A 24355-nucleotide genomic window follows, 5' to 3' on the forward strand; every position below is an offset into this window, starting at 1 on the left:
CAGAGCTAGACTGTATGATTTCATCATGCTATTCAGAAGGGTGGGCAATTTAAAAATTATGAATTGTTTATTTCTGAAATTTTCCATTTTATATTTGGACCACAGTTGACTTGAGTCACTGAAATCATAGGTAAGGGGATACTGCAGTATTGAATATACTTGCCCCCTTAAGTACTTGAAGAAACCTTTTGTTTCCATTATTAAGCTAGCAGTTTGTCATCACCCTTCCTGTCAAGGCTGTCAGTGAAGAAACAATTGATTGGAGGATTGTGCTAAAGACTGACATCCATCTGGAGGTGAGGGTGGAGCAAGAATGGAGTGGAGATAGCAATTGCTCAGTCATCGGTTTGAAAGAATGTTAACATAGAACAGGTAATTTATACTTTGAAAAACAGACACACAAAATAGAATGATTTACAACAATAGTCCCCCTTAAGTAGGGGGCATGGACTACATTTTAAGTATCTTCAGGACAGGAAACTTGTCTTACTCTGAATTGAATGGCAATACCTATTGACTGTCTGGCAAGAAGTAATTACTAAATAGTTAATGAGTGAATAATGAGTGAGAGCAGTGTGATGTATTAGGGTTAAGAAAACAAATCACCATTTCAACAGGTGAGATAATCAAGGGACATATGTAGAAGAAAAATTTTGGGCGTAGTTGTAGTTAAGAGTTAGATAAGAGTCATTAATTGGTCCAAGATAGGTATTTGTTTTCTGCGTGTTCTGTGCAATTTGACAAGCAAATGAGAGGCTCTCATGAGCAAAGAGCTGTTCGTGTGGTGGGGCTGGGATGGGGATGAGAGTGGTATTTCATGTAGGGAAGTATGGAGCCAACATAGAGCCACCAGTAAGATCAGTCCTTGCCTTGCACGACGGTAACATTAACTAAACCCATTCTGTAGTTTTACATCTGGTTTTAGATATACCATTTTTAAAGAGAATGTAAAATATAGAGAAATGTGGCAAAAATGATCTAAAATAGATGACGAATGACACAAATACATCGTACTTCTTATCATACTCAAGTGAGACGTTAAAAGCTTCTATGTGTGTGAGAAGTGAGGTGTCTATTAACAGAAGGCTAATGGTTGGCTTAATTATTTTCTTCTGTAATAAAGCCTTTTTATGAAGAGTTTAGAGATGAACAGTTTGTTAGATTCATAGAAGCGTAAATAATAAGACAAGGAATTAAGACACAAAATATTTTTATCAAACATAAGGAAAACCTTTTTCATTACCAGGATGATACATTGCTGAAATAAACAGGGAAACTGTAGGTATTTTTGTCTGTAGACCATCAAGAGATGAGAAGACAGTGATCAGCTGTGAGCAATTGTTACGGACTGAATGTTTGTGTCCTCCCAACATTCAGATGTGGAAACTCTAAGTTCCAATGCGATGGTATTTGGAGATTGGTTCTTTTTTTTTTTTTTTTATTTTTTATTTTTTATTTTTTTTATTATTATTATACTTTAAGTTCTAGGGTACATGTGCATAACGTGCAGGTTTGTTATATATGTATACTTGTGCCATGTTGGTGTGCTGCACCCATCAACTCGTCAGCACCCATCAACTCGTCATTTACATCAGGTATAACTCCCAATGCAATCCCTCCCCCCTCCCCCCTCCCCATGATAGGCCCCGATGTGTGATGTTCCCCTTCCCAAGTCCAAGTGATCTCATTGTTCAGTTCCCACCTATGAGTGAGAACATGCGGTGTTTGGTTTTCTGTTCTTGTGATAGTTTGCTAAGAATGATGGTTTCCAGCTGCATCCATGTCCTTACAAAGGACACAAACTCATCCTTTTTTATGGCTGCATAGTATTCCATGGTGTATATGTGCCACATTTTCTTAATCCAGTCTGTCACTGATGGACATTTGGGTTGATTCCAAGTCTTTGCTATTGTGAATAGTGCCGCAATAAACATACGTGTGCATGTGTCTTTATAGCAGCATGATATATAATCCTTTGGGTATATACCCAGTAATGGGATGGCTGGGTCATATGGTACATCTAGTTCTAGATCCTTGAGGAATCGCCATACTGTTTTCCATAATGGTTGAACTAGTTTACAATCCCACCAACAGTGTAAAAGTGTTCCTGTTTCTCCACATCCTCTCCAGCACCTGTTGTTTCCTGACTTTTTAATGATCGCCATTCTAACTGGTGTGAGATGGTATCTCATTGTGGTTTTGATTTGCATTTCTCTGATGGCGAGTGATGATGAGCATTTTTTCATGTGTCTGTTGGCTGTATGAATGTCTTCTTTTGAGAACTGTCTGTTCATATCCTTTGCCCACTTTTTGATGGGGTTGTTTGTTTTTTTCTTGTCAATTTGTTTGAGTTCTTTGTAGGTTCTGGATATTAGCCCTTTGTCAGATGAGTAGATTGCAAAACTTTTCTCCCATTCTGTAGGTTGCCTGTTCACTCTGATGGTAATTTCTTTTGCTGTGCAGAAGCTCTTTAGTTTAATGAGATCCCATTTGTCAATTTTGGCTTTTGCTGCCGTTGCTTTTGGTGTTTTAGACATGAAGTCTTTGCCCATGCCTATGTCCTGAATGGTACTACCTAGGTTTTCCTCTAGGGTTTTTATGGTATTAGGTCTAACATTTAAGTCTCTAATCCACCTTGAATTAATTTTCGTATAAGGAGTAAGGAAAGGATCCAGTTTCAGCTTTCTACTTATGGCTAGCCAATTTTCCCAGGAGATTGGTTCTTTAAGAGGCAACTAGGTCATGAGGGTGGAGCTCTTGTGATGGATTTAGTGATTTTATCACAAGAGACCTAAGAGAGCTTGCTTGCTCTTTCTCTTCCACATGGAGACACAGTGGGCAGGTGTCTGTCTGTAAACCAGGAAGAGGGCCCTCACCAGGAACTGAATGGGTTGGCAAGTTGATCTTGGAATTCCCAATCTCCAAAACTGTGAGAAATAAGTTTCTGTTTTAAGTCACCCAGTCTATGGGATTTTTGTTATAGTAGCCCATACTAAGACAACAATTGAAGCACTTGCCTGCTTGTTAACAGAGACCTGGAGAAGATGGTCACACTGATGCCCAAATGCCATTTTCACTTTAAGAAAAGCAAAAGTAATGTAAAAATTGAACATTAAGAGTGTGAAATGTGTACGTTGAACTGAAGATATGCTGACAACGTTTAATTAAATAACAAAGTCTTTAAAAGCACTAAAGGAAGAATTTTAGAGTATGTCTGCTTCATTTGCATAAGCACTGCGATGTGAAGCTGTGCCATATACTGGCTTTCAGATCAGTTATCAGCCGATAAAAGTTGATACGATACAGTGGAAATGGCTTCCATATTGCCCATAACCCTATAAACCATTGGCTTTTGCTGGCAACTGAGGCTTCTCTGCAAACTCCAGAACACCACTTTCAGAGGCCAATTCTATCAGCCTGATAGCATTTTCTAGTTTTATTTGATCTTGAAAAACATTTCATTATGTTTAATTTAGGGAAATGAGATTTCTTTAATTACTATCAGTAGCAGCTATTAGAGGCTCAATTACATTTGCGAATTTATGTTTAAAAGCTTTATGGTTTTCAGATAAAAATTTCAAGATCTAACTGCATCCATTAAAAGTTACTGTTCTTCCCTTTGGTACCCATGCTTCCAAGAGAGAAGGTATGTTTTATAACACAAAATAAATAATGCCGAAAGCTGAGGATTTGCCTAGATGGGACTCAGAATCACTCACTTGGATAAAGTAGATATTTTATTAAATAAATTGGCTCATCAAATATGTTTGTAGATTCCTATCCTTCGGGGTTTCACATACACTAAACTCTTCCGTGTGAAAGGTCAGGATGTACCCATGGGGAGCAGGCCACTTACTAGCTGGGAATGTAGATGTTACATCCGTATGCTTACCTAGCCTTGGTTATGAACCTACAGTGAGTTATATATCACCACTGCTATGTCTAGAGCAGTGTCTCTATGAAAGATTGTAAGATGGGTCCACATAACCTCTAATTTATTAGTCTTTTGAACACTATCAGTGGTTTTAGAAATGGCTTCTGTTTTATATGTTCTGGAGCTTATTCATATCATTCAACAATTATTAGCAATAAGAAAGCCCTTCTCAAACTGGATATTGCCTTTTTGCTCACTCACAGTAGCATTAATAGGTTATTTTTTCTCTTCTAAAGAGATAAATGGAATAATTGACCTATTGAAGTCCGGAGAACAGTAGCACCCACGACGAGGTGCCTGTGACAGGGCTTTAGCCTTCTCACTATGATCAGAATGCATTTCATCTGTGGCACATAGAGGAGCACCCTGTGCTTAGTAGGTACTAATATTTAGTAAATACTGGTTGATGGGATTAGTTCAGCGCTCTTCAAATCAGAAGCAGCTGTTTACTGTACAACTACAACCAGAATAGTGTTTGTCCGTCCACTTGGTGGCAATTTTGAGCTATTGCATAGAAGTGCTATCTTGGATCAAAAAATAGAAAGTGTTTTTGTGGAAAACTTTGGGGTCTGTTCATTGAATTATGTCACTATGTCACTATAATACAAAACCACCTCTGTTGGCAGGAAATATCACCTGCTAATAAAAATTGTAAATGCCTTTGTTGCTGTTTGTCATAGATATATACATGCAAGGTTTAAGTGATTTAAAATAATTGTTTCTTGAGTTCTTTTGTGCTAATAAACATGAAAGTGAGAACATACCTTAACTTGTTTAAGGTGTATGCACGTAAGGGCTTTTCTCTTTATTGTATTTGGAAGTGTTTGTTTTTGTTATTCTCAACTTGCTTTAGCTTTTACCCAGACCACTAAGTGCCTGCTTATGGAATATACGGTTATATGCCTTAAGAATTTGGTGTTTGTGTGGATTAGCATTGGAGGGAGAGTTATACTTCGTGCATGTTGGTGGCAACCTGATGTGTGGTTGGCTGCTTGCCCCTCGCGTTCACCATGGATTTTCACTGGAAATTTGTATTAGAAGAGTGAACCATGAGATGAACAAATAATTTGAAGGCAAATGTTTATAGAAGCAACTCACAGTTTACAGTGTGTAAATTAAAAGTCCCAGATTAAAAGATGCCTTGCATTGGGGGTCTAAAAGTACAATAGCATTTTTTTTTAAGGTAGTAGTGCAATTTAAAATTGTTCTAGAAGAGTAGCCTCATGAAACACAACGTCATCATTGTTTACGTGTTATACCACCCCTTCCCACCCATTTTATCTAGCTGTTGCTTTTTAATAACTTCATCACAAGAGAAGATGTAAATATGAACATGAGCAGTATGGTTGCAGAAACAGTAATAAAGGACAAAGGCATATGAATTGTTATTCTCAGAAAGCTTATGATTCAATAGGTGTCTAATTTAATAAAGGTTTGTTACAGTAGAATGATTCAGCTGTAAGAAGCTTGTAAAAATTGTAATAAGCACTGGAGTCAATGCAATCTTTTTTAATTCTTGGGGGTGGTAGTTTTTCATGCTGTCCACTCTCAGGAAAGCTGCAATGTGCTGCAGAGTTGTTTGTCAATGCCTGGGCTTATTTTTGTAAGAAAGTATTGATTACACAGTGAAAAACATTTAGTTTAACAGCAATCAATATGTAACAGACAAAAGGATATCTGAAGTTTTGAAGTCTTTAAAATATGTTCTAAATGCACAATCTCGAGAGTTAAGTTATTGGTAAAAGTTATGACCCAAGGGTACACAAATTTTAGATTACAAACTTACTACTCTTCCCCTCCTAGGCCAGCTCAAATGTTGGGAGGTAGAAAACTTAATGATTGTGCAGGAAAATTATTTATTTATTTTATTGTACTTTAAGTTCCGGGATACATGTGCAGAACATGCAAGTTTGTTACATAGGTATACATGTGCCATGATGGTTTGCTGCACCCATCAACCCATCATCTAGGTTTTAAGCCCCACATGCATTAGGTATTTGTCCTATTGCTCTCCCTCCTCTTGACCCCTACTTCCTGACAGTCCTTGGTATGTGTCCCTGTGTCCATGTGTTCTCATTGGAAAATTAACTTATTTATTAAATAGCACATAGTAAATATAAAACTTTTAGTAGAAAGAGGGAGATTTTTTTCTGCTACAACCTATATAATCTGTGCACTACAGAGCCTTACCGTATATTCTAACTTGTTTTTAATAAATGGTTACACTTAAAATTTTATTTCAGCATCTGAGAAAATAGAAAAGCATTTAAAGGTTTTAGCATCTGTCAACATTAAATCTCATAGGCTCACAAAGTATTAGAAAAGAACAAAATGTTAATCTGTATGGCTAAATTATCATCTACCTGTATGTATATTATGACCAGTATTCAAAATTGTCTAATGTTGAGATTAGTTTGATGTAAAATGTAGACCGTTTGTAAGTTGTTGAATTAAAGTATGTATAATCTCTAACAACACTAACACGGCAGCAGTGACTGCAGAGCCTCTGCTCTCCCTCCAGTGGGAGGAACTCTGTTCCTAATTGAGAATAAGAAGACACACCGGCTAATGGCTCAGCACCAAAGGGTAAAATGTAATTCTATGTATAACACAACACAGGTGCCTCTGTACAGAGATGTAATCACACAGGGATAGATAAAAGATTTGTTCCTAGCACACTGACAAGCACAAATATTACATGATTTTCAGCACTGCTGAAAGTTCATCCTTTCTAGAAAACACAGACTTAATTTTTTCATTTTCAACAGTAGCTACAATTTCATTAAGTTTCGGGGAAGATGTTTCAAATCGTTTTTGTTTCTTAACAGTAAGAAGACAGTTCTGCAGCCCCGTGGCTTCTAGGGAGTTTATGCATTTTGGAGAAAAGGGATTATCACCTCCTGGAAAATGAATGATTAGAATTGATTATTTTTTTTTTTGTTATAGCTGGTAATCTTGATTATGAGTCCACAAACTATGGCTGAGCTATTTCCCTCCCTATCTATTTTTGTAATAGCTTTTTTGGAATACATCCACACACATTAATCTATGTATTATCTGTAGCTGCTTTCGTGCTACTAGGGCAGAATTGAGTAGTTATAACAGAGACTGTGTGGCACATCAACCCTAAAGTGTTTGCCCTCTGATTCCTTATAGAAAAATTTGCCAGCCCCTGCTCTAGATAATTCATACTTTACTAGCTAGTTGTTGAATATATGATAATCTTGGTCTAACAAGATTATAATATTTGTAATGGCAAAGACCATCGCTGTCACTCTATTTTTCAGACCATCTCTTGGATCTATTCTGTACCCTACAATCTCTAATAAGGTCCTGGAAAGGGAGAGGCTTAAATACATCAGTTAGTTTGCTGGTTGCGATGAAAGTTTACTAGACCAGGAAAGAAACTCCTTCGTACCGGTAAAGAGAGGCAGTCAGGCTCTAGGTTCCTGGAATCAGATTGCATGGGCTCCAACCTGGGCTCTGTTATTTACTTACTGTGGCCTTAGCCTCATAATCTTAAAAACAAATGTGGTTGGGAATAGGGCCAACTGTCTAGTATTGTTTCAAGGATTCAGTGGCAGCTATGTGAAGAGGGCTTAGAACACTCAGCCAGGTTCATCATTATCATTCTTATTTGTGATACTGGGAAGAGTCTTTTTTTTCCTCTCTCTCTCTCTCTTATTTTCCTTCACTTTATTTGTCCTGGAATTACTTTTGTGACTTCTCTGTGAATAAGAAGGTATACTTTAATTGTCCATACGTGTTTCCTTGTCTTACATGTCATCAGTAGGGCTGCTGGCACTAGCTGTAGTTCAGATTCAATGCCAGTGGCCACAATCTTACAAAGACATCGATCATTTTTCCATAAAAAATAAGGCCACAGACTTCGGTGTTATAGCAGTTGTGTTTTTATTTATTCAATACCTGTCAATACATCGTGTTCAGTACACTGAACCCTTTGTAATTTGTGGATGCTTTGCAGTTCTTCCTGGCCTAAAAGGTGGAGAGCCTCTGTTGTAGGTATTTGCATGTGGATGCATTATAGCCTGTGTAATGGCACACCTGTGTAATGACACACCTGTTCTGATTGACAGTAGTACTAAGGTGGCAGGTAACTCACTGATTGGAACCATTTTCTTTGTGCATGTTGAATCTGATTCTTTGGCCATAAATCGTGAGAGTCTTAGCCTATATAAAAATGTACACTTGTGGAGCAATGTACGTAACATTCAAGGCCTGGTTAAAAATAAAAAAACACATGTTGTTTTCAATGTTGTTTTCTGAAGAAGGAGGCAGATTTTCTAGAAGGACTTTCAAGATACTAATATAAAAAGGATGAAAATGTTTTCTGATCTTGCCAATTACTTTTCCATCTTCATGCAGCGGTTTAATTTTGAGCTTATAAAAAGGTCTATATTGCAGAGGAAAGTAGTTTATATGAAAGTTTTACATATAAATCTAACTGGTCCAAATGCAAAACTCTACCAAATTCTTGAAAATGTGCTCTATTATTGACTGCCTGGAAAGGGCGATTTCGAAGAGGATCTTTGAATCTTCTCTGTCCACAGTGACAAAGACTTACGGTAGGTTGGATCACCCTGGACAAATTGATACCTTTTAGGACCTCCGTTGGACTTAGTGACCTCAAGCACCCTTCTAGGTCTAAAAACTTTCATTTCCCTTTGATGATAAGACCTCTAGAAAGGGGCAGATATTAATGTGCCCCTGTGGAAAAATAGCTCTTGCTGTGTTCAGTCAAGTCTGACAAAGCCTTCCAGGAGAGACCAGTTCTGAATGAGAAAGGGCTAAACATTGCCAGGAGTGGAAACTGAGGAGAGATCAGGAGAATACAAAAGGGGCACCTGAGAACACAATTTCTGACACTCATATAAAGTGCATACAAAAGACCTACAGTCATGATGTAAGCGTTTCTGTGAGCTCTTCTATACCCAACGATGGGTCAGGCGGGTATTCTATTATAAATAGTAGCAGTTGTAGTCCACACTGGCCTGTCTTTTATGAGTGGTATTTAGACCATGTGAAACCGGGTTTTCCATTTGCTTCCTCTGGTGACTGTGTTGATCCTTGAGAAAGTGAGATTATCTGTTGTGATGTTCTCCTCCGCTGATGTGGTTAACCAAGGGTTAAAGTGTACCTTCAAAAGAAGCCCTCTGATTGTCTTTTAAGAGTATATGTTTTCCCCTTCTGTAGATTAACTGTGCTCACTCAGCTCATTTATAGGTCTTTAATGATTTCCTCATAAAAATGATATTTCTGTTTAACCTTACCTCCCAGAAATAACACAAACTCTAATTCTTTAATATGTGGTGCTTTCAATTTCTTCTAACTTTGGTAATTGTATGAAATAAAGTACTAAAGCATTGAACCAAAGCTTGTGATTAGTTCCACATTGATTTTTTAAATATTCAAGCTGACCTTTTAACAGCATGATAAAATGTAAAAGTTTGCATTTGCTAACAAGGATAAGGGAAGCTGCTAAAAGTCCTGTTTTAAAATTTTTAAGTTTCTCGTATTGTCTAGGATGAAATAATGGAAGCCGGCTATGTAAAAACCAACCCACTTGTTCTCAAGTCTTTGTTTAAAGAAATATTCTTGTTTAAAGAAACTTTCCACAACGAAATGGGAAGTGCGAAGGCATCCCTAGTATGTTCTCCAAATGAATAAAAAGTAGTTGTAAGAAATTAATCATTACTGAGGTCCTCTCTGGCAGATTTAAAACAAAAGCTTCAGTAGTACCTTGTATAGTCAGTTGTTGACATTATAATTATTCTACTTTAAAAGAGTGCATAATTATAGTGACTACTCTAATTTCCAATACACGTAATTATACCCATTCACTGAAGGAAGGAATATAAGGATTCCAACTACAGGGTAAAAAGGATTCTTAGTCTCAATAGAGTTGTTTTTATTCAGTTTTTTTTTTTTCTTTCCACAATTCTACAAAATCTAGTAGGGTGAACAAAAAGAACAGGACAATGCACTATCCTTACAAATAGAATTATAAATGGCTTTGTTTGGAAGCTCCTGCAAATCCTCTCAGAAATTAAATTTTTAACTTAATAGTTATTGAACGAAAGTGAGTCATCAGTTAAGAGATTTGAATATGAAGTTGGAATTGCAATCCCTGGGCTTTCGGGAGAAGGCAACGGTAAGGGAAAGAAGATGACAGAGTGAAATGTATCTGTGGAGTTTCTAAACCAGAGAAAATCTCATCACATTATCCTCAGTCAGGATTAAGACTAAAAGTTGTTACCAATAGAAACTTTGCAAACCTAGAGCTAGCTGCCTACTAAGGTGATGGGAGATCAAGAGGATTCATGTGGAACTTAACAAGTATGTATTGAACATTCTAGAAAGCTCAGCAGTATGCTAATATTCTGTGGGATTTTGTGACTGTTTATGAGGCCTAATCCCTGCCTAAAGAAAAGTGTGCTCTTTGAAGAGATAGGGAATAATATATTATTGATTATAATATGTATTATAATTGATATATAATAATATATTATTTTTTATATAATTTGTTATTTATTCATATAATGTTAGTATAATTTATATTAGCAAGCTTATTTATATATAATATGTATTATAAATATCATTATATAATGATTAACATGTCATATGTATGTGAAACAGTTAGCAAAGACTGTGGCATTATATATCCTGTAAAAAGCTAAGTTATAAAGCAAGAGCACAAGTCTGTGGGAGAAACCATATATTAGGCGGGCGGTGAAGTAAGGGAGACATCAGAGTTGAGGCAGAGCAGGTGTTAACCTTCATAGTAAATACAGCTAAAGTTCAAGACTAGAGCGTAGGTGAGAGAATGAAAAATCTTGGAATCCTCCATAACAAAGAACAACGAGAGAAACATAGGGACCAAAAGTTTGAAATGCGAATGAAACTAGCCAGAGAAGTCATCTGTTCTTCACTGATTGTGAAGGAACAGAGTTGGGGGTAAAATGGGGCAAAGATGTGTAGCCATTCTGAAAGTGCACGTGTGGTTCAGGGTAGAGAACAGCAAGCAAAAGGTGCTACCACAAAAACAAAAAACCTGAAACGCTGTCTCGTCTTTGTATGGAATATACTGTCTCCACAGAAAAGGAAACAATGTTTAAGACTTCAGCCAAGTATGAAGGCATTTAATAAAATTGACTTCTGAAAACTTCCAAGGGGATAGAATAAGCAGCTACTGTTAATTGTGATCAATTAACATGACAACAGAGAAAGATCTGTGACCAGGGGAGAAGAATGAGTCATTGACTTTTTATAGAAGGGCCTACTGGTTGAGGAAATAAAGCTCTTTTCTAAGTCAAGCTGAGAATTGAGCCTTTTGACTAAATAAACTCAAGGAAAAGATTGGGGTAAGGGAAAGAGAGTCTGAATTAAGCAGTGGACTATTGATAACAAGCTTACTACCTACCTGGGTTATTACTCAATGTCTTGCTTTCCTTGGTCAGCCCCTGTAAACATCAGATATTCAAAGACTTGAGAGGAATTAGTTTTCTGAGAAGCTTGTAGAAGTCACAAAGTCAGTGAGCCAGAACACTCCGTGGAAAGGCCTTTTCCAACCCAAGGAACCATTGCTAATGAACGACAGTAAGGAAATTGTTCCTTTTTTGGTAGTATCTCACGTCTAGAGTCCACCCTGAGGAAGAATTATGTTGCTTAAACATCATTTAGATTCTGTCATTCTCCTCAAAATCTGCTGATACTCCCAGTCATTTCAGAATCAAATTAAAACCAATGCCTTTGGTGTCTCTATTTTATCACTCCTCTTCCTAATTGTGTAATGTCCAATATCATTGTTTCAACATTGCCTGGCTCTCTCTAACCCAAAACCTGTGCCCTTTGCCTCTTAAATCTTCACCCACTAATTATCCAAAACAAGGATGCCAGTCACCTTCATCAATATTAAGTGAAACTTAGACTTTCACTAACCCCCAAAATATGTGTATACACACACACCCCACTTATAGACATTGTATTTAATCTCTTTATGCCACTAATGTTATTTGTAATTGCTTATGCTTTTTCCTGATATGGTTGTGGCTAATTTAATCACTGTATAAGATATGAGAGTTGGAAGGGACCTTACCATTAATGTTAATTTAGAATCTTTCAGATGGAGGGAACCCTCCAATGATTAGAAGTGACACAAGAGGGAAACACAGATTTTCTTGTTTACAGGCCCTGGGGGTACATGATGTGCCTGAGGGCCACACATATGGAGGTCTAGGAGCACATGTAGAGAGAGATCCATGAGCCAGTGCCTTTACTGGGGTCCAAGGTGTTATCCAAACAGATTTCCTATGGGTAATGTTAATTGGTGAGTTTAAAGCAACAGGTGTGAGTTCCAGGTGGTCACACTGTGACCGAGGGTTAGTCACTGTGGCATATCTGCACAGCTCATGCAGGGGGTAGCGACAGCAGCGCCAGTCAAGCAGTCTGTGTCTAGCAGACCCATAGCAGGCAGTTGTGTCATGCAGATATCTGAATTGAACACACTGGGGAACTAGGAGTGGGAGTTAGGCATAGAACGGGAAACTCTACCAAGGATGACTGCGCCCTTCTTCTGGTATGAGAGAATCCAACTTATATTTAAAATGGAGGCCAAGGCAGCATAAAACAACATAAAATTATAAGAACTTACTACAGCAGTTTAGAAGTAGGTCTGGAGATGGTAAGTATATTTCCCAAGGTCACCTGGCAAGTTAATGGGGAGACAGAAACTGTAGCCCAGTCTGTTAGCCTCATGCCTTCTCCATTGTAGGAATCATGATGTGAAAATGAAGACACTTAGACTGATGAAAAATGTGAGAAGTGGATCAGTGCATAAATTTTCATCCTATTTTCTGCTGTAGGATGACATTAAAAGCAAAACTGTGTTACTTTGTGTTGTGAATACAGTGTTACCATTTTATTATTGATTTGTAGCCCTAGTTGATAAATAATAAAGACCATTGACTATGCAATAAACAACTTCTTTTCTCTTGGTAGGATCCCAAAATTTGTCGTAATTTTTTCCACCATGACTTTACAATGCATATCAATCTCCATGTGCCAGACCTTTGTAGGATATGGTGAGGTTTCTCTTCAGATAATCGAATCAATCTTTTATTCTTTAATTCATAGTACCGTCCCTGCTTTTTGTTCTTCTTTTTTTCTCCTTTTTTTCGTTTTTGCCTTTGTTAGATGCCCAGGCACGCCACAGTACCAAGCGTTATCAGTACCAGCTCACGTTCTTTTCCTTATTTGGAAAGAGGACGAACTTTCTAGCTCATTACAGACACTCCTTCCCCTTTCACTCCACTTTCTTTTACGTGCCCACTCTATCTAAAAAAAATCAAATGTTTAGCCAACCGGGATTAGTTTGGATTGTATGACGCGACCCCAGCCAATGGGGAAAGGGTACAGGGGCAGGACTTGCATCAGGAATAAAGGCTCTCGTGCCCCTTTGTTCAGATGTGCTCTTGTGGCAACTGGCCAAGGAGTTACCTCTCTGCGCAGAAGTAAAATTGCTTTGCTAAGAATCCTTTGTTCAACTGTTCAATTTCCTTAGGATTTTGAGTGGTATTCCTAACACCTTCATTTTATCTTGCTTTTCTTCACAACCCACCATGGAAAAACTCCTTTCATCGAGTTCACATCTCTATCCCTTTGCTAAGTAATAAGCACATATATAACCTTTGTCTAAGAAAATTTAGTCATATGGGGTGCTTCACCTGTGTCGTTTCTGTTATAGAGCTCCTGTCTAGCATTGAGGACATTAAGATCCATCCAAGTGCCCATCTGTCTTACTTGCCCTTGAAATTTCTACTCTCTACCCCACCCTTCTCCTCTGCTGTATTTCTTTATCTCACCCTTTCTCCTTTCTTTTCCAAAAAAAAAAAAAAAAAAAAAAAAAAAGCACACACACACATAAAAACCAAGCTCTGCATCTTTTTTTAGTTAGAATAAAAGCTTTGTCTCTCTTGGGTGATGTTATCAGCACTGCAGATATATACTTGGCTATTTCTATCCTTGCATCTCAAAATCTGATTCTGATTCTTCTGTTACAGCCAACAGTATGGGTTTAAAAAAAATCAATTCTGAAGTTCCTTATCTGTTTCTCTGCTTCTAGGATGACCGAATCTTTCATAACTAATGGGGATATTGAATTCAGAGATCTTTATGGGGAAAATATATTGCAATATGTGTGAAAAACAAAAACAAGGCTACAATTAGATGTAATAACTATAGCTTAATTTAGATCCATTTCATACCGACTTGGTAGAGTTGGTTAATAGAGTTTTCCCAGTAAAAAATAGTTTTCGGCCGGGCGCGGTGGCTCAAGCCTGTAATCCCAGCACTTTGGGAGGCCGAGACGGGCTACTCGGGAGGCTGAGGCCGGAGAATGGCGTGAACCCGGGAGGCGGAGCTTGCAGTGAGCTGAGATCCGGCCACTGCACTCCAGCCTGGGCGACAGAGCGAGACTCTGTCTCAAAAAAAAAAAAAAAAAAAAAAAAAAAAAAAAATAGTTTTCATGAAGACATTAATTTTTCTGCTGATGTGTTTGGCTCATGGACTTCTGCAGAAAAAACACAGGTGTCAATTTAGATTCTCAATAGGAAGGGAGAGAATGAAAAGGATTGTTCTGGGTTTCCGGTAATTCTTAAGATGTTCGAGTATACATTGGATGTTGTTATTGGTGAATACCTGGAGATACTTGTGACTGGGCATGTTTTCTAGTGGGTAGCTTGCTTCTCAGGTTCCACGTTTCTCAAATGAGCTCATATGTTTTTCCATCAATATACAGGAATATCATTGAATCACTTTGTCCTCTGATGGCCTCTATTCATTTCTCACCTTAAGATCCTCTTATTATCCAAGAGTACTGATGTTTTCCCCATGATTCTTTGATCATAAAGTGTGACTCAATTCGAATGTTATCACTTGGACACATTTTCAGGAAATCTTTTGAAACACACCTATAGCGACTGCCTCTCAATTTTCATGTATCTCTCAGACATCAAGCCAGCACAGGATACCTGAGATGAGCTGGTACCTCATGACACTCATGAGGCAGGACTCATGGAGGGCTTGGAGCCTATGTGGGAGGTGCCTTTTGTTATGCTTGATGTTTCATCAAATATATGCCACATAAGGTGGTGCTAGAATTTCCAAGCCAAATAAATTCCTCTTTCTTTTTCATATTCTTTGAATCGTCTTTAACTCTGGCAGTATTATCACCCACTGATATAATGAGAATCACCAACTATAATTAGACCTCGAATAGAGGTACTTATTGGCTCTCCATATTTGAATCAAGTGTTAATGTGTTAATTTCATTCTGAAGTTTTGTCATACTATACATCAAGCCATCTGTCTGAAATCATACTAGGAAATGAGAATAAAAAATAATGTATTTTAGGGAAGGCCAAACACAGGGTTATATATATTCTAGATGGCATTTGTGATTAAGTTAGCCTCTCCATTCTTACATCAAAATCATATTTAAAATGTGTTTTCTTTCAGGATTAATGTATGATCTGCTTAGGCACACATTTTTGAACTTTTTGAAATATCTAACTGATTTTTTAAATATTTAATGGTTATTAAAGACAAATGTTATACAGAATTTATCAAAAGTAGCTAAAGTATATTAGATGATATGAGTTGTGTAATTTTAGTTAGCCATATCTTATTTTTATATGGGATTTTTGAGTTTTTGAAGTGCCTTACCATACATTATTTCATCTATTATTCACAGTGATGCTATGAAATTGTCTTGGTTGAGTTCACTATCCCCAGTATACAGAGGAAACTGGCTTAAAGCAGTTAAGTTTTAAGTTAAGTAGCTTGTTCAAAACCACTTCTCTAGTAAATGGTGCAGTACAAACTAAAAGCTGGTAGCGTTATTTAATTTATTATATTTATTTTAAATATTTAAATATTTATATGAATGTTTTCCCATTCTATAATTTAGCCTCTTAGTTCTTTCTCCGTACTGCAGTCAGAATGAACTTTGCCAAATCTTAATCAAATCATCTTCCTCACTTGATTAAACCCTCGGTAATGAGTCATCATTTTACTCAGGCTATAGTCCCAAATCCGTCATGTGATGTTCATGGTCCTATGTGGTCTAGCCCTTATTCTTTTCCACCTGCATCCCATGCCACTCCTGTCCCCTGGCTCACCAGCGTCCAGCCACACTGGGCTTCTCTTCCTCCCTCCCTAAACGACAGAGGGCTTCGCACTTGCCACTCCCTGTGCCTGGAGTGCTGGTCCCCTCTCTTCACCTGGTAGCACCTGGTCATCACAGAGGTCTCAGTTTCAATGTGACTTTCTCAGAGAGGTCTTCTCCTGACCCACCAAACAAAATCAGTTTCCATCACTTTCACCTTTCAGCAAACTCTTCATTAAAAATCAATTTATACTGCTGTGTTATCTGTGTGATGTTTATTTAGCACCAGCCGTCTCCATTAGTCTGTAAGTCTAATGAAGCCAGGAACCATGTCCATTTGACTCAGTGCTGGTTTCCATGTCTAGTTCAGTGTTTGGCATGTAGTAGCTACTCAATAAACATTTGTGGGCCAAGTAAATAAACGACTCCATGTTGGTGGTACATAGCTTCTTTTACATGCATGGTTTTCTATTAGGGAATAATCAGAATCTATATAGATTTTTCTTCATTTCCTTGAAACATACATGTAGAAATGACCTTTTGATACTTTAATGATTTAAGCAAGTTTTACAAAATTATCAGGACAAAAGTTCAGAAACTTAGATTACCCAGGGAAATGGAGGAATCTCCTGCATTTGAGGTTTAATCAGAGAATGGCTCAGTTAAGTTGCTGTGTGTAGGTTGTGAGGTATAGACAAGATCATTCTGTAGAACCATGAAGGTAATACCTGTCTTTCTGTTTGTATGTTTGATTCTTTGTCTAGAACTTAACTCTTTGCTCGTGTCCAAGTAGGAAAATTACTTTGGAATTCCACTCTTGATTTGGACTTCCTTTTCTTCACCATGATGTCCATAACTTGTATGTTCCTGAAAATTACTGCACTCTGTAAAACCACACAGTGGAAACCACAAGGCTTATGGGGGAAACAGGACTATGGGAACAATACTCAAAACTTTTTCAGTGACACACTAAAAACAAAAAGGTAGGAACTTAATACAATCGGTAGCCATGTATTCAATGGTTAAAAAATACATAAATACTACAATAAATATGGTGCTTTACCTTGAAAGAGTTTTTTTGTGGAAGTTGGATATCAATAGGGATGCAGTTCAGAAGCTACTGTGAAGTGGTGGAAGGAACACTGTCTGAAATTGGAGGGAAAGTTGTAACACCACATGTGGATGGTTATGGCTCTTAATGCACATGGTGGACTGAGGTCTATTTGAAATATGTGTGTTTTGATGCAGTTCAGCTGTGTGCAGTTGTCTGTGTTCCCCTAATTTTTCTCATGAATGAAATCAGGCAATCAGCAAACCTAAGATTTGTGTCATGCTCAAATTTTTTCATATCATATCAGTTGCGTTGGAACAAATTAGCACTTTTAAAAGACATGTTACAGCAGAACTGACAGTAGTAGGAGAAAAAAATGGAGACTTAGGGTCAGAAAAACTCAGTTCTAGCTCCAGAGCTGCCATTTCTAACCATGGAACCAGAGCAAGCTCCCTGCCTCTCTTTTTGGCCCCTACCCTTATCTTTAGATGGAGGTGATAATAACCAATATTGCTGAATTGTTCTGGAGACTGAATACAGTAATGAAGGTGGACACATTTTGTAAATTGTAGAATATTCTCCAGATTGAAGATATTTTTTGCAGAGTTTGCTCATTTCAGAGTTAGAGACAGCAGCTAATGAATAACAGTTGAAAGTTAACCCACTCACAGCTTTTCTTCAGAAAAACAGGCAAACCTACCTTTTTACTAATTACAAAGCCCACCTCTGTAAAGGGAAAGAAGAGCCTGTGACTGGCAAGTTTTGTTGAACACGTGTGTAATGTCACTGCTTAGACTCAGCCTTTGAGCCGTTGTTTGTGTTCCTGGTGCAGCGATTTAAGAGCTTTGGTAAGAGAAGCCAAAGAGAAAGGGAAGAGGTGACGAACATGGAGCATCTTGCTGGAAGAACATGGGAGGAATTGAAAGGTGGTGATTGAGGAGCTTTGAAAATCATCATGAGGCTCTCCTAGGCAGGTGTCTTAAAGCCATCCCAGCTCAGTGGCTCTACAGAAAGAGAGATGTTGCTCTAGAAATGTGATCCTATCAGATTTGTAGCCCAGATTTCCATGATGTTGTCCTCTACTTACTGCTTTTCAGTACCTAGTGGCGTTGTGTAAATAACACCAACTGCTCTCCATCTCTCGTTACCTTTCACACTTTCTGCTGTGAAAGATCCAGAGCAAATATTTGGGAGATAAATTAAAATTACTTTGGGGATAGAATCAATATAGGGAATACAGAAAAAAAAAAATAGCCGATCTATGGATACTATATTTTTTTCTGTGTTTAGCCATGTTTTTAAATTTGGGTACAAAGCTTTTTCATTTTTAGTAGGTGTGGATTATTGTCAAGCTTTGATGGATTAATTGAAATACATCTCATTTGAAGGGAATATATTTTAGTAAACAGCTTTTGCTCTCATAGTCTTAATTCCTTAGAATTTTCTCTGTGTTACCAGGGTTTCTTTTTTTTGTGATTTTTTTTTTTTTCATGTTTGAAAAGGCATAAATAAATTGAAGAGAAAAAGTTATTTGTGTGGAAAAGGTTCTCTCATGATCATGTTTTTGGGACTCTTTAATATGGCAGTGAGTGGATCTACGGAGCATTCTTTACTTTTGAAGGAAGGAGGGATGCTGTTTTCTCTGCAAAACTTCACTGTTTTTTTTTGTTTGTTTTTGTTTTTGTTTTTGTTTTGAGGTGGAGTCTCGCTCTGTCACCCAGACTGGAGTGCAGTGGTGCGATCTTGGCTCACTGCAACCTCCGCCTCCTGGGTTCAAGCAATTCACTGCCTCAGCCTCCTGAGTAGCTGGGATTATAGGCGCCACCACCCCTGGCTAATTTTTGTATTTTTAGTAGAGACGGGGTTTCACCATCTTGGCCAGGCTGGTCTTGAACTCCTGACCTCGTGATCCACCTGCCTCGGCCTCCCAAAGTGCTGGGATTACAGGCATGAACTTCACATTCTTCATAGCGTACGCTTTTGAACTATTTAGCATACTTTTGTTTTCTTGACCTGTCTATGGAATCAAAGCACTATCTTCCAAATTCTGTAATATTGGTGACTTGTCTATGTTGCTTTTAGTCCAATCAGTCAATAAAAAGAGGAATGTCAATTGTATATATAACTGTAAAGAGTTTATTTTATTATAGTAAAATATATATCACATAAAATTTGCCATTTTGACCATTTTTGTAAAGAGTTAACTTTAATTAACCCATTTGTCTTCCACAACCACATTTTTCTTTCTTTCCAATGCTTCCAGAACGTCATTGTCCAAAGTGACAGAATAAAGATTTGATTTTAATTTTGATTTTAGTTTTCAGTAAAAGTAACTCATTATGGGAGTTAAAAGTAGATCACCAAAAAGTCAGGCCTGAGTAAGCAAAGGGCCAGCTTCAGAATCAATAAGCAAATATATTTCCAGCACTACCGCGTATTAAGTAATATGCTAAAATGTAAAATATATCTGCACATAAGGCATCTTGAACAAATATTTATCTAGGTGGAGAATTATGATAAATTCACATGAAAAATAACAGTAGAAAAAGTGAAGACCTAAAGGGTGGTAAAGATAGTAGGTACTGTTGGAATTCGGGGAAGGGAGGAAATGCAGTGATGAGGGATACGTTGTAGAGGACATGGCTTACAGCTGAGCCCGGAAGGAACCCTAGGCTTTCAATTGAGAGACCTAGGGAGCTTTTTACGCAGGAACAAAGGTACAGAGGCAGGGGATATGTAAGTATTTTTAGAGGATCAGGATTCATGTCTAGATTCTCATCTAATGTTTCTTTCATGATCCACAGAATGCCTTTTTTCTCATGAGTTAGAGCTGGAGAAAATCTGTCGTTGCTGTCACTTCCTGTGAATATGCCACATGCGATAAATCATATTTAATCCATAGTGCATGGTACACAGTCATAGTGTTTGGTTTATTTCAAAACAGAGGTCTCTGGTCTCTGTTTCTCTTCTTTCCTTTTAAGTATGCATGTCCCTCGTGATCAGACATTGCATCTATGGTTTTCACCATAGAGTATATATCCTGCGTACAAAATGCTCAGTTTAGTAACAGCAATAACAATAACAGCACGGCATGCTTTTTTAAAAAGGCAACAATAACAACAACAACAACAAGACAACTACAAAACAAAAAAGACATTAGTGTAGCTGACTCAGTGCTGTCAGGAGAATCTGAGCTGTGTGCTTTCTACCAGTTCCAGGGATGAGTTTGTGCTGAACCATCTATTCTGTGCCATCTAGTTCCTCTTTCAATCCCTGATACCCGTTCGTGAGATGAGCCAGTTATCTAGGATTATAAAAACAGTGGGTGGCTTGGCCTAGTTTTATCTCTGAAGACCTAACTGGACAAAATGAAAAACAGTTCTTGAGCCTCACTCTCATCAGCTTCACGTTCTAATTACCTTGAAATTTTCAGTCCTTCTATAAAAACAGTAATGTTCTCTTTCAAGGATATACCAGAGATGGAAGAGATGAAATAATTCTGAACAGGTAATAATCTTACTAATTATTATCTGACTTACTGTGCATTCGACAGTATTTTTGGGTCACAGTTCTTCACAGCGTGCTCTCTGGGTTAGTGGAAATTATTCAAGTGTTAGAATTTAGTCGTCTGGGACTCAAAATCTATTACCTTCTGGTTTATGTGACCTTGCACAAATTACTTAGGTATCTCTGATCATTGGTTTCTTTGTCTATAACAAGAGATTAAGAACAGGACCTACTTCGTGGGGTTGTTTGAAGGATGAAATTCATATATATATAAAGCTCAAGTTATCACTTGATAACCAGCTATTTCTTATTTTTGTCATAAACACTTTCCTAAAAGTCATTCCCTTTGTGCCTTTTATAGCATGAGAAGCTGATACATGAACTGGAAGAGGAGAGACACTTACGCCTTCAAAGCGAGAAGCGGTTGCAGGAGGTGACCCTAGAGTCTGAGCGCAACAGAATTCAGATGCGTGGCTTGCAGCAGCAGTTCTCCAGGTATTGTTCTTAACTGAGCAGATTGCTTCCTGAGGTGCATCTCTCTCTGCCTTCATAACACCTTGGATTGAATGTCCATTGTGTAAGCTTCTGTTGTGTTTGATGAGCAATTTACCAACCATTTAGACCTTCTGTTCTGACTAAAGCATCCTATCACATCCAGACCAATTTTCTGAAACCATCCATTTGCACCTGACATGATCTTTATTGAGACTGGTTGTCTTTTCTTTCCTGATGGCTTCCCTAAGGGTCTTCAATTGAGTTGTGGTGACTTTGCAGCCAGTAGGCTTGTCCTTTAAAAGGCCAGCCAAGAGCATGAGATTTCACTGGTCATCGCAATCCTATTTTAAGACAAAGAGAGGGTATGTGAATCTAACAATTCAATAAGCTCTTCTTCTTTGCTTAGAGGAAACACTAAAGAGTAAAAAAAAAAAAAAAAAAAAAAATCAGTGAGTTCCTGTCCTTAAAAAGATATCACTTAGAACACTTGAATTTGGCCAGGCTCAGTGGCTCACACCTGTAATTCCAGGACTTTGAAAGGCCGAGGTGGGCCGATCACTGGAGGTCAGGAGTTCAAGACCAGTCTGGCCAACATGGCAAAGCCCCATCTCTACTAAAAATACAAAAATTAGCCAGGCGTGGTGGCAGGTGCCTGTAATCCCAGCAACTCGGGAGGCTGAAGCAGGAGAATCACTTGGACCCAGGCGGTGGAGTTTGCAGTGAGCCGAGATTGAGCCACTGCACTCCAGCCTAGGCAACAAAGCGAGATTCTGTTACAAAAAAAAAAAAAAAAAAAAAAAAAAAAGGGAGAGAGAGAGAGAGAAACAGATCACTAGAATTTGAAAGGAAGATTCTGAAAAAGTAGTTCCTAGATTTAATTCTAGCAGTTGGAATCTTTCAGTTTCCAATTATAGTTAATATGGGGGCAGTTGATGGTTCAAACTATTATGTTAAAGTCCCTTCAATTCCATGGGAGGAATCCCCCAGAAAATTGTGCTTTTACAGCCCTGGAACCAGATATCCGCACCTTATGAAGGACAATCTGCGTTCATTTCTATACTTCACCATTTATAAAACCAGGAAAATAATTTGTTTCACTTTTCTCTCCTGAGATTATCCCAGGCAGTATCCATGTTTGAGAAGTTGCCCTAAAATCCTCATGAACAAACTGCGTGGGTCTTGTCTTTAACTTTTCACTGGGATTTGGAGAACACTGTGACCGGTGATAGATAAGATAGCTTTGTCATTATGAAGTTTTTATAATGACAGCTTAATTTTTAGATGTGTTGCAGGGAGAGAACAAACACAGTTGAGCCTCCAGATAATTTACCTCATTATGGCCAATACTATATATGTGCTTCAACTTTGGTGTAGGGGTTCGTGGAGGAACAGGACAAGAAGGATGGATGACTCCTGTGTGGTCAGCATTATAATTTAACACCCTGTTCAACACCTGAAGCCCATGATAATACACAGGTGCTGTAGAAATGCACCAGTCAATACTTTAATAAATGCATGTCCCCACCCCTCATAGGCTATTACTTATATCACCTTATGCTCGATTTTTCATTCAGTTTGATGGCAACGCTCCCTTTGTGTCTCCTAACCAACTTAAAATAATAGATCCACCCCTCCAAAGTGAATTTAAAATAAGCACTGCTTGGTAATATTGGTTGTTTTAATGGCACAGGATAGGAGGAGGCAGATCTTGCTCTCCTTGCACTGTCTAATTGAGATGTCTCTATATTCAAGCTATTGATTTAGGTGGCAGGAGACACATGGCGTAGTAAATTATATTCATGTGGTGCCAGGTCATCTGCCGTAAATCAGATGCCAATCCCATACAGATTTCAGTTACACAAGAGTCAAGACTACATCCTGGGCTGAAAGAGAAGATAATTATGTATACAATAAATAGTGGCTGGTTTTTACATACTTCTTTTGTGAGGGATTTTTATCCTATTATAATTAGTTTTCTCGTGTAAAGTGTCACTGAAACTGAAAAGTTCAAGTCCGGAGAACTAATGTAAATCAGTAAAAGACATGGAGGGGAAAAGCATGTGTAACAGATAATTATACAATAATTTGAGCAGACCCACTGAACCATTTCTGATGGCCTTTCATGGTTTAAACTTTGGTTTTTAAGGTATTTCTAGTTATGTTTAAATAATCTTAGTAAGTCTTTGAAAAATTCTCAATATTATAGAATAAGCCTTTATTGCATCACCCTTGGACGAGGTTAGCATCCAATATGGTCATCTAAATAATTTACATAATATAAATGATTCTATTGAATTAGAAACTTTTATATTCATAATTTTCTTCTTTTTTTCTCTTGGGTTGATGAGTTCATTTTGTGCATGATGATATCTGGGATGTGGAGTTACTTTTGACCATTGTTCATGGGCTGAGGTTACTTTTAAAAACTAAGCTAATAGCCACTTTCTCAAAGAATGTGGTATGGTTTATAATAAAAGGTAGATTTACAATAGGGCTGATAAAATAAAAACAAAATAAAGGTCATGAAAGGAGAACGTGACAAGTTATCACCTTCACATAGCCCAAGAAGTTTTCTGAGTATGAGCATGTAATTTAGCTCTAAGATTCCTGGCAGACAAGATCAAAAGGAAAAAAAAAAAAGGAATATTTAATTATTATCTCATGGCCAAAGGCTACTACTCCTTAGAGAGGAATATTATCTCTGTTAATCAATTCGTAATAGAATGTATCACATAGAACACTTCATAGAAGACACTGAAGGATACAGTAGACATGGTCCAAAATGGTGCAAATTAGGATTAATTCTTGCAAGGGCTACGGCTTTCACTGTGTCACTTATATCTGGAAAGTTAAGCTGTTTTTCAAGGTCCTAATATATGGAATAAAAATGCTGAGTCATGTCTAAGAGATCACAAGTAAAATAAGAACTACTCCGGTACTCTGATGTTTAAAGTTCTCAAGTCAACCATTATACCTCAGTTTCACAGGAACCTCCTGATATATACATGTGCCTTTCTAATACTATGAATGTGGGAAACAGAGGCATAAGATGCTGAGGCCTGGCCTGGGCTGGGTGACATGTTTTCTTGCTATGTTTGATGACCTTGTAGGCATGGGAACCTCTAAACAGTAGTTAGGGGATTCCAAGTCTCAGCTTCAGTAACAAGGTGAGTCAATGGAGGGA

The 24355-nt window shown here is 37.8% G+C and overlaps 1 protein-coding gene across 6 annotated transcripts in view; it reads left to right on the plus strand.

Annotated features, from left to right (window-relative positions):
* Nucleotides 1-24355, plus strand: part of NCKAP5 (NCK associated protein 5) — a 977998-nt gene that overhangs the window by 496107 nt on the left and 457536 nt on the right. For all 6 annotated transcript variants that reach the window (XM_050750930.1, XM_050750929.1, XM_050750926.1 and 3 more), the window contains one exon: nt 21038-21171. In XM_050750930.1, the coding sequence (XP_050606887.1) occupies nt 21038-21171 (134 nt within the window). The remainder of the gene's footprint in view (nt 1-21037; nt 21172-24355) is intronic.

The sequence above is a fragment of the Macaca thibetana genome, chromosome 12 (genome assembly GCF_024542745.1).
Source record: "Macaca thibetana thibetana isolate TM-01 chromosome 12, ASM2454274v1, whole genome shotgun sequence".
NCBI lineage: Eukaryota > Metazoa > Chordata > Mammalia > Primates > Cercopithecidae > Macaca > Macaca thibetana.